Consider the following 16,462-nt stretch of genomic DNA (forward strand, 5'->3'; position numbering starts at 1 on the left):
ATTCTTTTTTTCCAATCATGGAAAATGCAAGGAAAAAGAATTGGTCCATTGAAGAAGAGGTAGCGCTTGTTGAAGCTTGGATGGAAAATTCGGAAGATTGTGAAATCGGATCCAATCAAAGAAACATGGAATTTTGGAATAAAGTGTACGATCAATTTATTCGGAAATCTCCTCTCGCCATGAGGAATGGGCGACAAATTGGGGCGGTCATGGCTCACTTCAAGAAAATAGGGCAAGCCACCTCGAAATATCATAAATGTATCTTGGCGGCCGAACGATCACGCACTAGCGGGCAAAATCAAATTGATACGGTGAGTTTTGCTAATTAAACTCAAATATTTTTGTTAATTAAATTCACATATTTATGTTTGATTAATATGTGTGTACTTTATTTTAAATTGTGTATACTTTATTTGTGCTAGTTAAACTCAAATATTTTTGTTAATTAAATTCACATATTTATGTTTGATCAATATGTGTGTACTATATTTGAGATTGTGTATACTTTATTTTTGCTAGTTAAAGTCAAATATTTTTGTTAATTAAATTCACATATTTATGTTTGATCAATATGTGTGTACTATATTTGAGATTGTGTATACTTTATTTTTGCTAGTTAAACTCAAATATTTTGTGATAATTAAATTCAAATATTTGAGTACCATTTATAATTCATTAATTTGTTTTCATATTACTAGGTGACCTTTGCCAACGCACGATACCAAGCAATAAACCCGAAAAATCGTCCATTTGCTTGGCACCATTGTTTTGCTAAGATGCAACACTTTGTGAAGTGGCAACATGCACAAACCGACACCCCCACTGATACCGACACCCCCAACACTTTAGGTAATAAAATTATAATTTCAAATATAGTCAATATTGACCTTATATTAAAGATCTCTTTAAAATAAAACTAATGGTATAATTTTTATAAATATTTAAACTATAAATTATAACTTAACTATAACTTAATCTAACCTAGGCTTAATTTAATTACATACAATTACATTACTCTCAGCTCTTACTCTCAGCACCACTGTAGCTTCAGCACATATCACTCTCACTCTCAGGACAAAAAATCACTTTTCAGGCCAAAAAATCACTTTTCAGGCTATGTCTTACTCTCACTCTCACTCTCACCACTGTGGATGGCCTAAGTGTAATTAACTCTACATAAAGCTAAACAAAGTCCAGCTTTCTACATGGCATGGAGAGGCTAGAGGGTAAATTTGTAATTACACATTGACAAATCCGTACTCTCTCATCTACAGGGTTCAATATTTTATTAATTTTTTGAACGTATTCTGCACTCTGAGAATGAGAGAGAGAGAGAGAGAGAGAGAGAGAGAGAGAGAGAGAGAAGAAAAGAGACGTTGGCCATGGCATGTGGCAATTGGCAGTTACCCTCATGAGTCATCATCATCTTTGAAACTCAAATCAAATTTGTGAAAGAGAATAAAAGAGAAAGAGACCCATATCTCTCACACAGCAGCCTCTGTTCCTCTGTACAAAGAATGAAAGAAATCATCACCATCTTCAGTTCCTTAACAAAATCCTCCATGAACCCATCTCACAAATCCTTGTAAAGTTCAAATGTACAGCTCAAGAGTCTAAATTTATTAACTTGGGGGTTCAAGTTCACAACCAAAGCAGCTGAGCTAAGCACTGGCTCATTGTCTTTGTTTCCTTTGTGCGGTTCAAGCATTGTCAGAAGTTCAAAACATGGAAGCTGTGGTCAAGAAAAGGGAGAATTTTCAGAAAAAAAGAACTGGGTTTGCCAAGTCTTTGGCTGGTAATGGGGTTGGAGCTGAGTCACTTACCACCGATTCGAGTGCTGAGTCTAGAGAGAGCAGTTCGAGTAGATCGAGCTCTGAGACTTCCACTGAGGAAGTGAAAAGAAAAGGGCCTTCTTCGCCACCTCTGTTGGGCTGGCCCATAAGGAAAGCTGAGCTGTGCAGAAGCTCCTCGGTTGCTGATGTGGGTGAAGCTGAACAAAAAACCCATGTCGATGATTCTAAGTTTAAGGATGTGGCTTCAAAGCTTGCAGGTTAGATTTGGTTTTCTCTGATTTGTGCTTCATTTGGGTTGCTAAAGAATTGCAAAAGTTTAAACCAAAATGGTAAAAAATTTGAAACTTTGGTATATTTTCAGCTCAACAGTGCCTAATACAACTATTTCACTTTTAGTTGAGGTGCTTAAGAAATTAAAAGGACATTTCTTTTCTTTTTATCAGCAATCAAATGAAAGGTTTTCAGAATTCCTTTATATCCCCATGTGATTTTTTTGGGTTGTTGGAAATTCAAACAGAGATGGATATGATGAAAGAGAGATTTTCAAAATTGTTGCTTGGGGAAGACATGTCAGGGTCTGGTAAAGGGGTCTGCACAGCTATGGCTATTTCAAATGCCATTACCAATCTTTGTGGTATGCTCATTCTCCCAGTTTGATTTAAATTTGAAATTCAGTGGAATCGATTTATAGTACAATATGGTTCAATTACTTCATGGGTTATTGCATTATATATATGTATATTTTATTTTTTCAATTGATTCAAATTTTATACAATGTGAAGCTACCATTTTTGGGCAATTGTGGAGATTGGAACCCTTGCCTTCTGAAAAGAAATCAATGTGGAGAAGAGAGATGGAATGGCTAATTGGCGTTAGTGATCACATCGTCGAATTGATACCCTCTTGGCAAACATTTCCTGATGGAAAAAAGCTAGAGGTAATTCTTGTTACAGTCTTAATTCTGCTGCGTATTGTAAGTATACCACATCAAGATATTTGCAGCTTAGATTTTTCACTATGCGGAACTATGAACACTAAGCCCACAATTGACCTAAGCCTCATTCTGCTACTGGTTTTCTTTATAAGGCCATTACCAAATTTTGGTATCCCCATTTCATTGTTGGTAATTTACCTAATGCTAAAAGCTTTGATTAGTTAAGAATTTTGCCATATGGCTATTCCATTTATAACTCATTTTGACATGGTAAACAAATGTGCATAATCCCAAATGGAAAATGGAATGTGCATAATCCCAAATGGAAAATGGTTGGCAATCAATTTAATGTTTTTTGTTTCTTATTACTGGTGCATTCTGTAGGTCATGACTTGCAGGCCCAGATCAGATCTATTTATGAATCTCCCAGCACTGCGTAAGCTAGACAATATGCTTCTTGTGAGTCCTGTCCTAACCTTGATTGTTTCATAGTGTACTGTTTTCTTTTTTAGAAGTCATTATGAGTTGTGGAGACCCTTTTTTCATATAGGAAATATTGGATAATTTTGCCAATACGGAGTTCTGGTATGTCGATCAAGGAGTTGTAGCCCCAGAAGCAGATGGCTCAGCCTCTTTTCGCAAAACCTTTCAGCGGCAAGAGGAGAAGTGGTGGCTACCTGTACCTCGTGTGGCACCTGATGGTCTCAGTGAAAGTTCAAGAAAGCAGTTGCATCACACACGGGAATGCACAAATCAAATACTAAAAGCTGCAATGGCTATTAACAGCATTGCTTTAGCAGAAATGGAAGTTCCAGAGTCATACATGGAAACTCTTCCTAAGGTTTGATAACCAACATTGCATGCTTTATCTTTCAACTTGATGTCCTTATTGCAATTACCAATGGTCTTTCTGAACTTATGTAGAAGTTACTAGGTTTTGCTTAATAATTCTAGAGGTGACATACATTAATATGTGCTTCTTTATCTTACGCTAAGATTATCATTTCCAACGGATGATCTGACATTGAACTCTCCGTGATATGTAATCAGAATGGCAGGGCTTGTCTTGGGGACATAATTTACCGATACATTACATCAGATAAATTCTCCCCAGAGTTTCTGCTTGATTGCCTCGACCTGTCCAGCGAACATGTTGCTCTTGAAATTGCAAACCGTGTTGAAGCCTCAATATTTGTTTGGCGCCGAAGAGGTCAGTCAAAACCCCCAACTAATCCAAGCCGCTCCACTACAAAGTCATCATGGGAGATGGTCAAGGACCTAGTGATTGATTTGGATAAGAGAGAATTGCTAGCAGAAAGAGCTGAAAGCCTCTTGCTTTCCTTGAAGCAGCGGTTTCCTTCTCTCACCCAAACCATCTTGGATACCAGCAAGATTCAGTGCAACAAGGTTATATTTTCTTTCTTTCAAAATAACTGTTCCTCAATTTTTGTTTATTTAGATAACCTTATATGTTTGTTTTAACAACAATAGCACTTCTTGTTTTCAAACTTTTCAGGATGTTGGAAAGTCCATTCTTGAAAGCTATTCAAGAGTTTTGGAGAGCCTGGCATTTAACATTGTGGCTCGTATTGATGATCTACTATATGTAGATGACTTGGCTAAACAGACTGATAAATTGTCATCAGTAGCAGCAGTCAGTGTAATTGGTCACAAGAAGGTCCCAGTCACATATTCCGTGCCTCACTCAAGCACTCCTTACAAAAGAGGTTCTATGCCTAACTTTTCACCTGCACCTTTAATTAGCCCTGCAAGGGGAGAGAGGACTCCTTTTCTCCACAGCAATCACAATGGCAACAAACCTCCCCGACGCGGGTTTGGAGTGAGAAGAGTCTTGACAAATTATCTTGGTGTTGAGACAAAAGCAAGGATCTGCAGCAATACAATTGAAGGGTCTGTTTCCATACCAAACTTACAAGGCACAGAAACTTCGGATCGTCAGAAGGACTCATCTCGCCAAAATGGGACTAAATCACGTCAAGTAGATCGCTGAGGTCTTAGCCTCTTAAATTGGTCTTTTGAGGTTTTTCAGGCCAAAAATTGAAAAGAAATGATAGAGTTAGAGAACTAAGAAAGTTTAAGATAGAAACCTCTTAGTGTAACCAAGTATTTATTGGTGCTTGTGAGTTAGAGGAATTTAATCTATTTGTTAAGTTCCTGGTTTACAACTGTCTGCATTTGAATGTAGCTAAAAGGAATAGAATAGAGACATTAGATTGTTTATTATATTTTCTGCAGAAAGAATGTAGGCATGAGATTGCTTGTTCAAATGACCTATTTACTCTTTGTAACTTGAAAAGGATCATGCTAAAGAAGGAACTGTGAAAAACTGACCTCTCGCAAGGGAGAATCATAGCACAAGTTTTGCCCACCTGACAAAAGTGGCAAGAAAAGTTGTTTAAATGTAGTGAACATATTGTCTAAACAAAAACAGAAAAGCTCCAAGATTAAGATTTGTGAACACAAGACCTCTGAATCTTAGTCTCCCATTGCAAATTTGCTTGTTCATCATTCATGACGCATTAACGTGAACAATAAAAGGTCCTATTGGAAGAAAACTTGGACTAAAAATCATTGTCTATTCATATGGGGTGGAGGGCGCTGTTTTTCAAATTTTAAAAAAAGAGCTGACTGTTAAGGTATTAAATTTAAATAAAAAGGTTAGGGTTGTTTAACAAACAAGGTCGTTGTAGTATAGTGGTAAGTATTCCCGCCTGTCACGCGGGTGACCCGGGTTCGATCCCCGGCAACGGCGTTAGTTTTCTTTTTGTTTTTCTCATTTAAATTCGTGACACGTGTAAGTAACGTGCACTTTGGTAAAAAAGCGGGACAACGACGCTGGACGATTTTTCCGTTTGTCGGTCTTTTTTTATTTTTTTGTCGTAAAAGAGAAAAAGAAAGAAGGAAAAATCAAAGCAAAGCAGACTAGCAGAGGCAGAGTGATCCGCACTGCAACTTTAGCATTACCAGCTGCTACTTGGGTTCTTCTTCCCGACGAAATTCCCAAAATGCCCTCCCCGGGAACCAAAATCCACGTGACGGCCCTAGACGGCGTCGTAAACGTGAACTCCCTCTTCACCCTGGCCGTCTTCATCGGCCTGACGTGGAACCCCTCCGACCCGTCCAACACGCTCATCGCCGAATCGGACTACGACTGCCAACCCGGGCCCTCCGTTGCCGAGGACCTCGTGGCCTTCCACGTGTACTCCTTCAGCTCCTTCCTCTTCTCCAGCCTCGTCGCCCTGGGCCTCAAGCAGGCCTTCCGGATCACCCGCAGCCCGTCCTACCACCCGGTCGAGATTCTGGCCCGGGTCAACAGCTCGGCCCTCCGGGTCGGGATGCTCGTGTCGGGTCTGGGCTCGGTTTGCGGGTGCGGGTTCCTGATGATGGCTCTGGTCAATGTAGTCCAGATCAAGCTCGGGACTTTGGCTTGTGGGAGCTCATACACTTTTGCGGCTGTGATTCCGCTCGTCATCTTAGTCCCCCTTGCGCTTTTCATCTATGTTTCTATCGTTTTGTACGCTTTCACTCGCTAGAGCTTGTACTGTATGTTTTACTTTGCACAACTTTTGAGCATTCTGTAATAAAATTCAGTATTTGGGTTCCATTGAAATCACTGAAAGCATGCTTCTTGTTTTTGATTTCTCTGTTTTTGCTCACATAATGATGCTTGTATGTTATATTGAACCAATGAAAAGCAACTAAATTTTGTAGCTAAAGATGGGAATGGTGGTGGTTGGGAAATCAAATTGATTAGAATGGGTGATTGCCCCACTATTTTTGTGAAATGGATGTAAAAGTGGGGAGGAATTGATAATATTCTACTTAAAATTTTCATGTAGCAATTAATCCTTTTGCTCAGATTGGGCAGTTCAATACTTATTTTTGTTACAATAAGATTGCAGTTAGTACTTTGATGCAATGATTTAGAGGATATATGTAAGGGGTTCTAGTCTTCTAGAGAAACAAGATTTGCTTACAAATTTAGGTTCTTATCCCATCTCTCAAAAGTGGCACTTACTTGAGCTAAAGCTTATGGGGTCTACTAGACTCTATACAAACTAAGCTTACAAATTGGTTGCTGCTTGCTGTCTGCTGCTCATGACATGCCCTTCTTTGCCACCCCCCATCCCCTTCTCAGAAATGACAGAACTAATGGGTCGGTAGCAAACACTCAGCAAGCAGTAATCTCCATTGGCTTAGAGTTGCCAGGTAATCATTCTCCATTTCTGAAGTAGTTGGTGCCGCAATAAACAAAATGCATGCCTCCTTGCTAGTGCTACCTCCACTATGTCTTGTGGGTTTCCTGTAAGTACCTTTTCGGCTACTTGTTGCAGTATATAAAGCAGGAAGCTGATAAGTGTTTCTGCACTGCATTAAAGAAATGGAAGCTCCTATGAAGTACGTTTGCCTTGCAGCGTTTCTTGTGGTTCTAGGCCTCAGTCAATTTGATGTGGCTTGTGGGGCTGGTGAGTGTGGAAAATCTACTAACCCTGACCGAGAGGCTTGGAAGCTGGTTCCCTGTGCATCAGCAGCACAAGATGAGAATGCCTCAGTTTCCGATAAGTGCTGCGCCCAGGTCAAAAGGATAGGCCAGAACCCGAGCTGCCTCTGTGCTGTGTTGCTTTCTAATACGGCTAAGAGTTCAGGAGTCAAACCAGAAATTGCTGTCACCATCCCCAAACGTTGTAACATTCCTGATCGTCCCGTGGGTTACAAGTGTGGAGGTTCGTTGACATATTATTAACAATTTGTTTATCAGTTCAATTGTTTCTAAGTTCTTACATACTACTTTTTCTGTTTTTCAGCGTATACATTACCCTGAAGACCATGAGCCATGGTACAAGGAGTGCTGGTCCTGCTGGAGACTGTACTGTATATCACCATCTCTGTAGCTAGTTCATCTAGCTTTCCACTGTGACATACAGATACCTGAATAATAAATAAATTGTTGGTGTTTAACCTTCTTAATTTGCATATTTATTTACTTCATGTTGTCATTGTTCTGACTGAATGGCTGCCTACATCCCTAACCAAAAAGGAAAAATGATGCGCCAAAATACATATTTCTAGCATCATGATATTGAGATTGATTTAATAGTCATTCACATGGCTTTAATTTGGGAGGTATAAAGTTTAGAATTAAAACATGTTTTTGAGAATCAACAAACGTACAATGAAAGTTGAAGATTATTGATGAGAACTACAATACAAAGCAATTGTTTATGTTAGTTTTTTAACTTGATTATCAACCAGTTTACATAGTTACAATTTTATCCGTCACGAAATCAATGAAAATTCCAACCAAAACTATAGTTACAAATATGCTATAAATGATACGAATATGATGCACCAATATCACCTCTCTAGAGAACAAATATCTGTTAACTCCTACTGTGATTTGACTTCAATTTTAGACCTAACATAATGAGATTTTCTGAACCGAAATTGAAGATTCAATTAGGCATGGCTGGTTCAACCTTATTGATTGAGTGAGTAGAGATTGGTGAGGCCACCCGGCTGGCCTCATTCCCTTATTGCTGGAGATGATATACACATAAATTCTGCAGGCCTAGCAAAAGATGTAGATTCAGTTTAATTTCTTGCAACCCAAGCATTGTAGGATGTGGATTCCTAATTACACGCCATAGGACAAGGCTGCATGGTTAAACAATAGAAATGTTGTTACATATATGTCTATAAAACAAAAGAGCATATTGTATATTTATTCAACCCACATATGAGGTGGGATTTGAAAGGGAACGATTATCCTCCTTAACTCATTGTGTAGTCTGCCTATGAATTGTTAATTTTAATAAAAAGAACTGATTCTTACCCAAATATGAAAGAAATTAAACACATGCTGATCTGACAAAGCATATTAATTAATTATAAGCTGAAAATTGAAGTTCCTTGCCCCCTCTTAAGGATAAAGAGGTAACAAAATGTGGTCATTCCATTGAACAGTCACTAAAACCCTCATTTGCCTTTGCAAGAGGCTAGGTAATGGAGCAAGTGCTCCAAAGCCAGCAATATAATAAATAAAACAAAATGATCATATCTTGTAAGTTTCAAATAAATCCAAAATTTAGCACCGTTTGAATTTTAATCAACTACCTTCTCAATATAAAAAGCCCTCCAAGTTGGGAAATCTTTCATATAACACACATTGCAAAAATGAAGGGTCCAATAAAGAGCTTTTGCTTTGTGGCCTTTCTTCTTGTGGCCATTGCTATGTTTGGTGGGAGTTATGGTGCTGGAGAATGTGGTAGCATCACCACAGAGAGAGCAGGTTGGAAGCTTGATCCATGTATAGCAGCAGCCAAAAACAGGAACGTGAGGGTCTCGGTGAAGTGCTGCGCTCAGGTGAAAAATATGATCCAAAATCCGAGGTGTCTTTGTGCCATTGCTTTGTCTAAAAATGCAAATCAAAGCGGAGCCAGGCCTGAAATTGCACTCACCATACCCAAACGTTGCAACATTCCAAACCGCATCAAGGGTTACAAGTGTGGAGGTTCCTACTGATCGATCACATGTTATTACAATTCGAATAAAACTATTTGTATCATCTTAACTGACTATTTAATATGAGAGCATTTAATCAAGTACCGTGTTTATTTTAATTACTTTGTTATAATGCTGATGATTCTGATGTCTGTTTTGAAGCTCATACAATGCCGTAGAAGACTGAAAGATGAAGAGTAGTGATGATGATGCCTGAGTTGTAATGCGTGTGAAGTAGTACCCTATGGTTTCCTAGCGTGTGGACTGTCGATGTTGCTAGTTCATCTAGCTAGCTGTTATAGCAAATATATAGACTATTTTAAAATTCATTTGATTATTGGGTCAACTTTTTTTTTTTTTGGTCTGGATTATTGGGTAAACTGAATAATTAATAACAAATTTATTGGTTTAATTTCTTTGAACGATTATGTGCTTGTAAAATGTTGTGGCTGACTTCTGTAAGGCCAGAGTGAACATGTTAGTCCGAGTAGAAAGCATCAGTGTAATAAATTTGGTGAACATCTTAATATTCATATGCAGAAGATAATGAGAGTTAACGCAAAGCTATATTGATATATTCTATATATATCGAGGAGCAATTTTCGACTATCTTTGTTAATTCATATCTAGTGTTAAAATCTCATGAACACCAGTATTAATCAAAATGGTATACCGTATACTAGCAGGCTTTAGCTTGTACTCGTAAGATTGCAACTTTGGGTATCCAATCCAAAGCCCAAAGAAAAGACAATAGAATAGGCCCAAAAGAGAACCTCGAGTAAAGTCAAACGCACAGGCCAAAAGCCCAATTGAGTATAGGACGGGGTAGGCAGTAGAGGACCTGCGAAATAAGAGCCTGCTTAGAAAAAAGAAAATACAATTGTTTTTGTGTTTTTTTTCATGCTCTTTCCACAACCATGAAAAGACAATCGTGATTTATGTATAATTGGATCAATCAAAGTAAGAAAATCGTGCAGTTGGTACTTAGTTGGACCCTCTCTCTCTCTCTCAGCTACCAACGCTTGAATGCTATTAATTCGTTCTTATTGGTGTGTTAATTAACTACAATATTATTACCGAGAACTACTGTAACTTATTAGTATACAAGCAAATAGGCCCTGTTAACGTGAGATTTATTATTTAAGTTATCAAGTAATGTTATTTGTACACACTTATCTGACCATATTATGTGAGAACTTACGTGGTAATATCATGTAATTAATGACATGAATGATATGAAAATAACTTAAAATCTATGTGAACATAAGGTGGTTAACTAATGTAGGCAAATAAGTGTGTACAAATAGCATTATTCTTAAAGATAAATAAAAGATTGCTTGTGGAGTCTATTTCACATTATAATTTAACGATTTATCTGTTAATTAAATGGTTATATTTCAAATGTTTGTCGAATATATATATTATGTTCAACAATTTATTTGATCAAATTTAATATATTCTAATGATTTTCGATTTATTTAATATTTTTGTATAGATAATTTTTGAATATAGACCTATAAAATGAATGGTTCAGATTGTTGAAATACAAGATAGAATGAGCTCTATAAGGGATTCTTTAAATAAAATTATTTGAAAAATTCCTTAATAAATAGAGCAAGTACATTGAAGAGGAGGATAATACCTTTTGAGGACTCAATCAACCTTAAAAAGTTCAAGGACATCTTTTTTTTTTTTTTTTTTTTTCTCTGGCCAGGATTCAACGAAATCTTTTAATTAGATGCATGCATGACCCTTTTCAACGACAAAACGGAGAGTACAATAAATATATATATATATATATGGGAGCCAATCAAGTAAGTAATTAGTACAAGTTGTGCAGTACTACTGGAATTTGTTTTTGTATAAATGTCTAAGCTGGCTAGCTCATAGGACTGGAGCAGTACTAGAATTTGTGCATATATGACAAATGCATTTGAACTATAATTAGGTAGGTAGCTAGAAATGGAAGGTGGTGTAGTTAAGCACAAGCTGTGCAAAATGGTAGCATTAGTAATATTAATGGTTGCAATTAACGCAGGGATTTGGGGGTTTGAGGTTGGGGTTGAAGCTGCAGGTGGGCGTTGTGGGAAGCTTGACCCGGAGGTGGTGGCGTACAAGCTAGCACCGTGTGCAGCAGCGGCGCAAGACAGGAACGTGGCGGTGACACGGAAGTGCTGTGATCTGGTGAAGAGGGTACACGTAGCCTGCCTCTGCGACATCATACTTTCTAAAAAAGCCAAGAGCCTCGGAATCAAGCCTGAAATTGCCGTCACTATTCCTATGCGTTGCAGAAATGCTGGTCGCCCCCAGGGTTACAAGTGCGGAGGTCTCTTAAATTGCCTATCGACTATTGTCTCACAATTAATTAATTCTGCTCAAATTTTGTTTTTTTTTTTTTTAATTAAGATTTTTTTTTAAAATGTGAGTTTTCAAAATTAATTTTTTATTTTTAAAAACTTGTTTGGTATGAAATTTAAAAATAATTTTTAAATTTTAAAAATGATGATACCTAAAGAAGAAGAAAGCGTGAAAAAAAAAATGAGACAGTTTTTGAAAATGGTTTAGCAAACATGTTATTTTGACTAGAAGAAGTTTTCTTGTTTTTTAAAAAAGAAAAAATTGATTTTTGAATAGAATACCAAATAGGCCTTTAGTTTTTACACCCCTTTTTTTTTTTTTTTTTTTTTTTCTTATATATATATGTGCTTAATTCAAAATTCAATCCGATAATTGCGTGCTACTAATTCTTTGCTGCACCTAAAAACTTTGCAGCTTATACGGTGCCTTGATCAAGACGTACATGCAATGATACTAGGCTCTGTTTATATTAAATCGACATTGATTACTTGGAGCTTTGGTGTTAATCCGTGTGGTGGTATACTGTACGTTATGTTTAAGTTTAAACTAAGTTATCTTATATTTGCTTTTAATTTGAGATAAAGACAATGTTTATGTTCGGATTGAATAAACATATTGAATAAAAGTGTTTTTTTTTTTAATAATAAAAGGGTATTTTTGGAATATTATTATGTTTTTTCATTCTATTCCTGAATCTACCAAACATATGAAAGGGAGTGGAAGTCATTTTCCTAACCTCAATTTCAGAATTGCTCCAAACGCTGGAATGAAAATCTAAATATCATTCCATTCAAGGGGTATATAGTTATGTAATGGAGTACAATTTCATTCCCGTTCTCAGATTACGATCAAATAAACAAATAGGGCCTTAGTGTTTTGGGGATTCTTAATGAACCCTTGAAGTTAGTTCATCCAGCTTGGAAGTAATTTTTCTATAAACTTCAAGAAATTTCTTACCTTATATATATATGATAAATAAAATGTTGGCGTTAATTTTAATTATCACTTTTGTGTAATTTATATGTAATATGTTCATGTTGTAATGATGCGGATATATATAGTTTTGCGCATCCTTTGTTTCGTTATTAATTGTAATATTGATCATTATATATATTGATTAATATTATTTTACTCCCCAAACTATTACACTTGTATCAGTTTACTCCTCAAATTTCTAATTTGAAAAATTAAGGACTCTGACTTTTTCAATTTTGTCAATTGAGGTTCTTCCGTCAATTTACACATTTTTTATCCAAATCTTTGAGGGCAAAATGGTCCATTCCATTTAGATCTTATCATTTTATTTCTCATGCATCATTTTTCCTTTTTATTTCTCCCTAAATTCTGATTGATCATCTCAATATTTTAGATGAAAAATGTATAAATTGACGGAATAACCTTAATTGGCAAAATTGAATAAGTCAGGGTCCTTAATTTTTCAAATTAAAAGTCTGAGGAGCAAACTGATACATGTGTAATAGTCTGGGGAGCAAAATGACATTAATCCCTTATATATATGACATTAATTAATTAAGGCATTTTAATTAATAAGAAGGACAGCAGAACCTTTGACCTCAATTGAATGTGTCCTCTTCTAATTAAGTTGAACATTAACCAGTATTAAGGAGGGGATATTGTGTGTGTGAGAGAGAGATATATATATAATTGGTTCACAATGAGCAGATAAGAATATATTGAAATTTCAAAGCACACGCGCACTTGCATGGTCTAATTTAATTAATTAGTACATATATATGGGAAATTCTTATTAAAAAAAAGTACATATATGGAAGATTAATAAGGTTAGTTATACATGATCTGAACTTAATTAATATACATAATACAAGAGTACTCCGGGTAGAGGAAAAGATACTCCTCTTCCACAAACATATATATATATATTAATTAATTAGCTCATACATGATACATATATAAGTTGCCCAACTTCACTAGCTAGTACTGGGATAAAAACAACCCAGTAAGCTAGTTTCTGGAAGTCCTGGCATGTTCTACACGTCTAGCTACCAGCCGGTAATATGTGATGATATATATGTACCATAACACCATATATCGATGATTATTCTCCATACTACTCTTAAGATGGATGATCATAGTGTCTGTCTCACTCTGCAACAAGCATTTTCATTCTCAGTGTCATATTGCTAAATGGAGTAAGAAAAATCCTTCAAATTGCTTCAAAATCTTCATGATCATGTATAATTTAGGAGAATTAGTTAAGAACTTGATTATGTTACCTCTGCTAAAGGTGGTGATCTGTTCGATCACATGCATAATAGAGCAGAGAGTTAGTAATAAAGTGAACCTGGATAAATGTGAAATATACATATCAGATTCAAAGCTTATCGATGGTACCATGCATATATCAAAAGTGTATTAATTAATTAATTACTGTTAGTACTATAGACTAAATTAACAATCTTCATCATTAATGATGTATAGCACTCCACAAGTTAATCAATATCATACCCTTCCACCAGTTTCCTCTTGAAGCACTATTTCCAGTTGGATCCTCATCACCCCCATCTTTCTTGGACTAACAAGTACAAACAAATACAACAACATCAGTGTTTACTTCATATAAATCTAGTAAAGAAATTTTAAAAAAAATTATCATATTATATATGCATGCATGAAGTGTATATGTCCCATAAGTAGACTTACAATATTGTGGTGGGATTGGGTAGTGGTGGCAGTAGTAGTTCTTGGACTATAATTTTCTTGGCCGCCATAGTAGATGGATGAGCTCAAGTAGCATGGCTCCACATGATGAGATTCATTTTGATATATGTTGTCATTGCTTGTTATGCCGCCTTGACTAGTCTTATTATTATCTGAGAAACCTGCAGGAGCACCATACTTGCCTGCAGCTGCAGTAGCACTCCCAACTTGATTTCCCAAATCCTGCTTTCTCGGATCTCTCGAGACTCCCTAATCAAAATTGAAATTAATTAAGCCGTTAGTCTCCAAAAAACAGGGTTAAAAACTAATTAACAATTATTGTACGTGGAACTAAGCAAATTAATGATTATATCGTATATGGTACCGTTGATGGTGGTGGGAAAATAGAGCCAAATAACCCGGAAGTGGATGATGATGAAGAAGCTGAAGAGGAGTCCCTGGGACCAAAGAGGTGATCTAGATTCATGGATGAAGAAGAGGCCGAGGCAGAGCCATGGCTCCCTTGCTTCTTGTTCTCCATATATAGTAATAATTAACTAGATATATGCTGCTGTGCTGCTTTCTTTGTCAAGCAACCAACAAACTTTAACTACTCCTCAGCTGGTTGATAGTTGATACTTGATAGATATATATGATGTGTTAATGGCCAAAGAGCCAGAAGTAGAAGCAGACGAAATAGGATAAGATTTGCTGATGAGAAGAAAGGAACAAAGAGATAAATATAATTTAGAGATAGAGGGCAGAGAGCACGTGAAGATATTTTGCAGATGCAGAGATAGATAGTGAGAGTATATAGTGTCTGAGCTGAGCCCTATTTATAAGCCCAAAATAATAGGGTGGGTGGGTGGGTGGACTACTGTTACTCAATTGGATCGTTTTGCATGCATTGCTGTGCCCCATCCCCATCCCTTGCTTCAATTCCATGTGCCCTCATTCAACTCTCTCTCTCTGCTCTCTGTCCTCTGTTCTCTGTCTTTGACACATGGGTGCATCAGTTGGACCCAAGTGGACATGTTGCCAAATCTAAACCCGTACTGGCACGTGTCCCATCCTATCTCCATCTTTGACTTGTATATGTTCCATTATGCTCTGTGCTAGCTATTTGCATGCATGAGTGGTCCATTCTCATTTTCTTTTTGAGAGCTAGAGCCTAGCTAGCTAGGGAGCTACTCTCTTTTAAATCTTGTCTCGTAGTTCAGATCATATGAAAGAGGGATCCAGAGGATAAAGGGATAAGGTGTTATAGCTCCATTTGGGGGTTCATTTATGCGATATACCCCCCCGTTGCATCATTGACTCCTTTTACCATGCTCTATTAATTCCTCACCATCTTCCTTACTCTTATTTCATTACTCATTAGTCATTACAACCATACAAGATACCATTCACTTAACGACAAAATATTATATACACCCATATATCTTCCCTGCAATCTTTCAAGAATATTCGGGACCCACTATAATATTTGCTAATTAATAAGATCGATTTTTGAATAAAAATTTGCTCAATCCGGTCAATAGAAAAAGAAAAAGTAAGCAAAAGAAGAAAAAAAAAAATTACACTTCACATATTATTATATGGCTACCAGCAAACCACATGGTCAAATGGTACGTGTAGGCTGTGTAGCTAACAATATTGTTATGAAAAATTATCAATCCAATATTCCAAGGATACCTCAGGGTTCTCATGCTTAGAACATATGCTAATTTGATTAATTAGTTGGTTAATTAATTGGATAGTGATAGTATCAAGTCAGTAGTAATGCTGATTTATTATCAGTACCATTAATATATTATAACTGCTTTTCCCATCCCTATAATAAAATTTTGATTAAAAGAATCCCCTATCAATATTGCACGTTATTGAAATGGCGTACTAGGTTAATTAAACATAATGGTAGTATCTACCTAGATTACGTACATATCTGCATAATCTTGGGTATACTTAAAGCAATTAGTTCTATATCCTATGGCCGGCATGTTCAATACTGATTAAAAGAAACTTGATGATCAAGTACTCTATAAAACTGAAACTCGATCAACCAATAGAAAATATAAGATAATTATTTAATAATCAATGCAATTGCAGGCTTACAAGTTACAAGTAATGTTAATGTAGATATATGTACTTTATATATAATAATAAAGTGGTAAAG

The 16,462-nt window shown here is 36.4% G+C and overlaps 6 protein-coding genes and 1 non-coding gene across 9 annotated transcripts; 6 read left to right on the plus strand and 1 right to left on the minus strand.

Moving 5' to 3' along the window:
• Nucleotides 1–1,527: 1,527 nt before the first annotated feature.
• Nucleotides 1,528–4,790, plus strand: ROPGEF5 (ROP guanine nucleotide exchange factor 5). Its single transcript, XM_086235111.1, has 7 exons — nucleotides 1,528–2,050; nucleotides 2,311–2,427; nucleotides 2,576–2,730; nucleotides 3,112–3,186; nucleotides 3,278–3,568; nucleotides 3,778–4,134; nucleotides 4,244–4,790. The coding sequence occupies exons 1-7, from the start codon at nucleotides 1,726–1,728 to the stop codon at nucleotides 4,736–4,738; spliced, it is 1,815 nt and encodes a 604-aa protein (XP_086091237.1). The 5' UTR covers nucleotides 1,528–1,725; the 3' UTR covers nucleotides 4,739–4,790.
• Nucleotides 4,791–5,428: 638 nt separating this feature from the next.
• Nucleotides 5,429–5,500, plus strand: TRNAD-GUC (transfer RNA aspartic acid (anticodon GUC)). The gene has a single exon. It is a non-coding gene; the product is annotated as a tRNA-Asp (tRNA).
• Nucleotides 5,501–5,655: 155 nt separating this feature from the next.
• Nucleotides 5,656–6,352, plus strand: MEE60 (maternal effect embryo arrest 60). The gene has a single exon (XM_086236198.1). The coding sequence runs from the start codon at nucleotides 5,754–5,756 to the stop codon at nucleotides 6,279–6,281; it is 528 nt and encodes a 175-aa protein (XP_086092324.1). The 5' UTR covers nucleotides 5,656–5,753; the 3' UTR covers nucleotides 6,282–6,352.
• A 749-nt stretch (nucleotides 6,353–7,101) lies between these two features.
• On the plus strand, nucleotides 7,102–7,724 carry LOC147289931 (uncharacterized). Its single transcript, XM_086236199.1, has 2 exons — nucleotides 7,102–7,472; nucleotides 7,554–7,724. Exons 1-2 carry the CDS (start codon nucleotides 7,130–7,132, stop codon nucleotides 7,568–7,570), a joined length of 360 nt encoding a protein of 119 aa, XP_086092325.1. The 5' UTR covers nucleotides 7,102–7,129; the 3' UTR covers nucleotides 7,571–7,724.
• Nucleotides 7,725–8,922: 1,198 nt separating this feature from the next.
• LOC147289932 (uncharacterized) lies at nucleotides 8,923–9,270 on the plus strand. Its single transcript, XM_086234930.1, has one exon. It carries the CDS (start codon nucleotides 8,923–8,925, stop codon nucleotides 9,268–9,270), a length of 348 nt encoding a protein of 115 aa, XP_086091056.1.
• Nucleotides 9,271–11,247: 1,977 nt separating this feature from the next.
• LOC147289933 (uncharacterized) lies at nucleotides 11,248–12,038 on the plus strand. Its single transcript, XM_086234931.1, has 2 exons — nucleotides 11,248–11,575; nucleotides 12,022–12,038. Exons 1-2 carry the CDS (start codon nucleotides 11,248–11,250, stop codon nucleotides 12,036–12,038), a joined length of 345 nt encoding a protein of 114 aa, XP_086091057.1.
• Nucleotides 12,039–13,502: 1,464 nt separating this feature from the next.
• On the minus strand, nucleotides 13,503–14,834 carry LOC147289934 (cell wall RBR3-like protein). 3 transcript variants are annotated; one of them, XR_015121424.1, is made up of 5 exons: nucleotides 14,672–14,834; nucleotides 14,290–14,556; nucleotides 14,095–14,161; nucleotides 13,863–13,930; nucleotides 13,503–13,734 (listed from the first exon to the last, which is right to left on the minus strand). XR_015121424.1 is itself a non-coding variant. In XM_086238430.1 (4 exons), exons 1-4 carry the CDS (start codon nucleotides 14,825–14,827, stop codon nucleotides 13,914–13,916), a joined length of 507 nt encoding a protein of 168 aa, XP_086094556.1. In that variant the 5' UTR covers nucleotides 14,828–14,834; the 3' UTR covers nucleotides 13,503–13,913. The 3 variants fall into 3 exon arrangements, 2 of the variants coding, with proteins under 2 accessions (XP_086094556.1, XP_086094555.1); XM_086238430.1 differs by having other exon boundaries at nucleotides 13,503–13,930; XM_086238429.1 differs by lacking the exons at nucleotides 13,503–13,734; nucleotides 13,863–13,930 and having other exon boundaries at nucleotides 13,968–14,161.
• Nucleotides 14,835–16,462: the final 1,628 nt, after the last annotated feature.

This window comes from Dryas octopetala, chromosome 3 (genome assembly GCF_963921425.1).
Source record: "Dryas octopetala chromosome 3, drDryOcto1.1, whole genome shotgun sequence".
NCBI classification, from domain to species: domain Eukaryota; kingdom Viridiplantae; phylum Streptophyta; class Magnoliopsida; order Rosales; family Rosaceae; genus Dryas; species Dryas octopetala.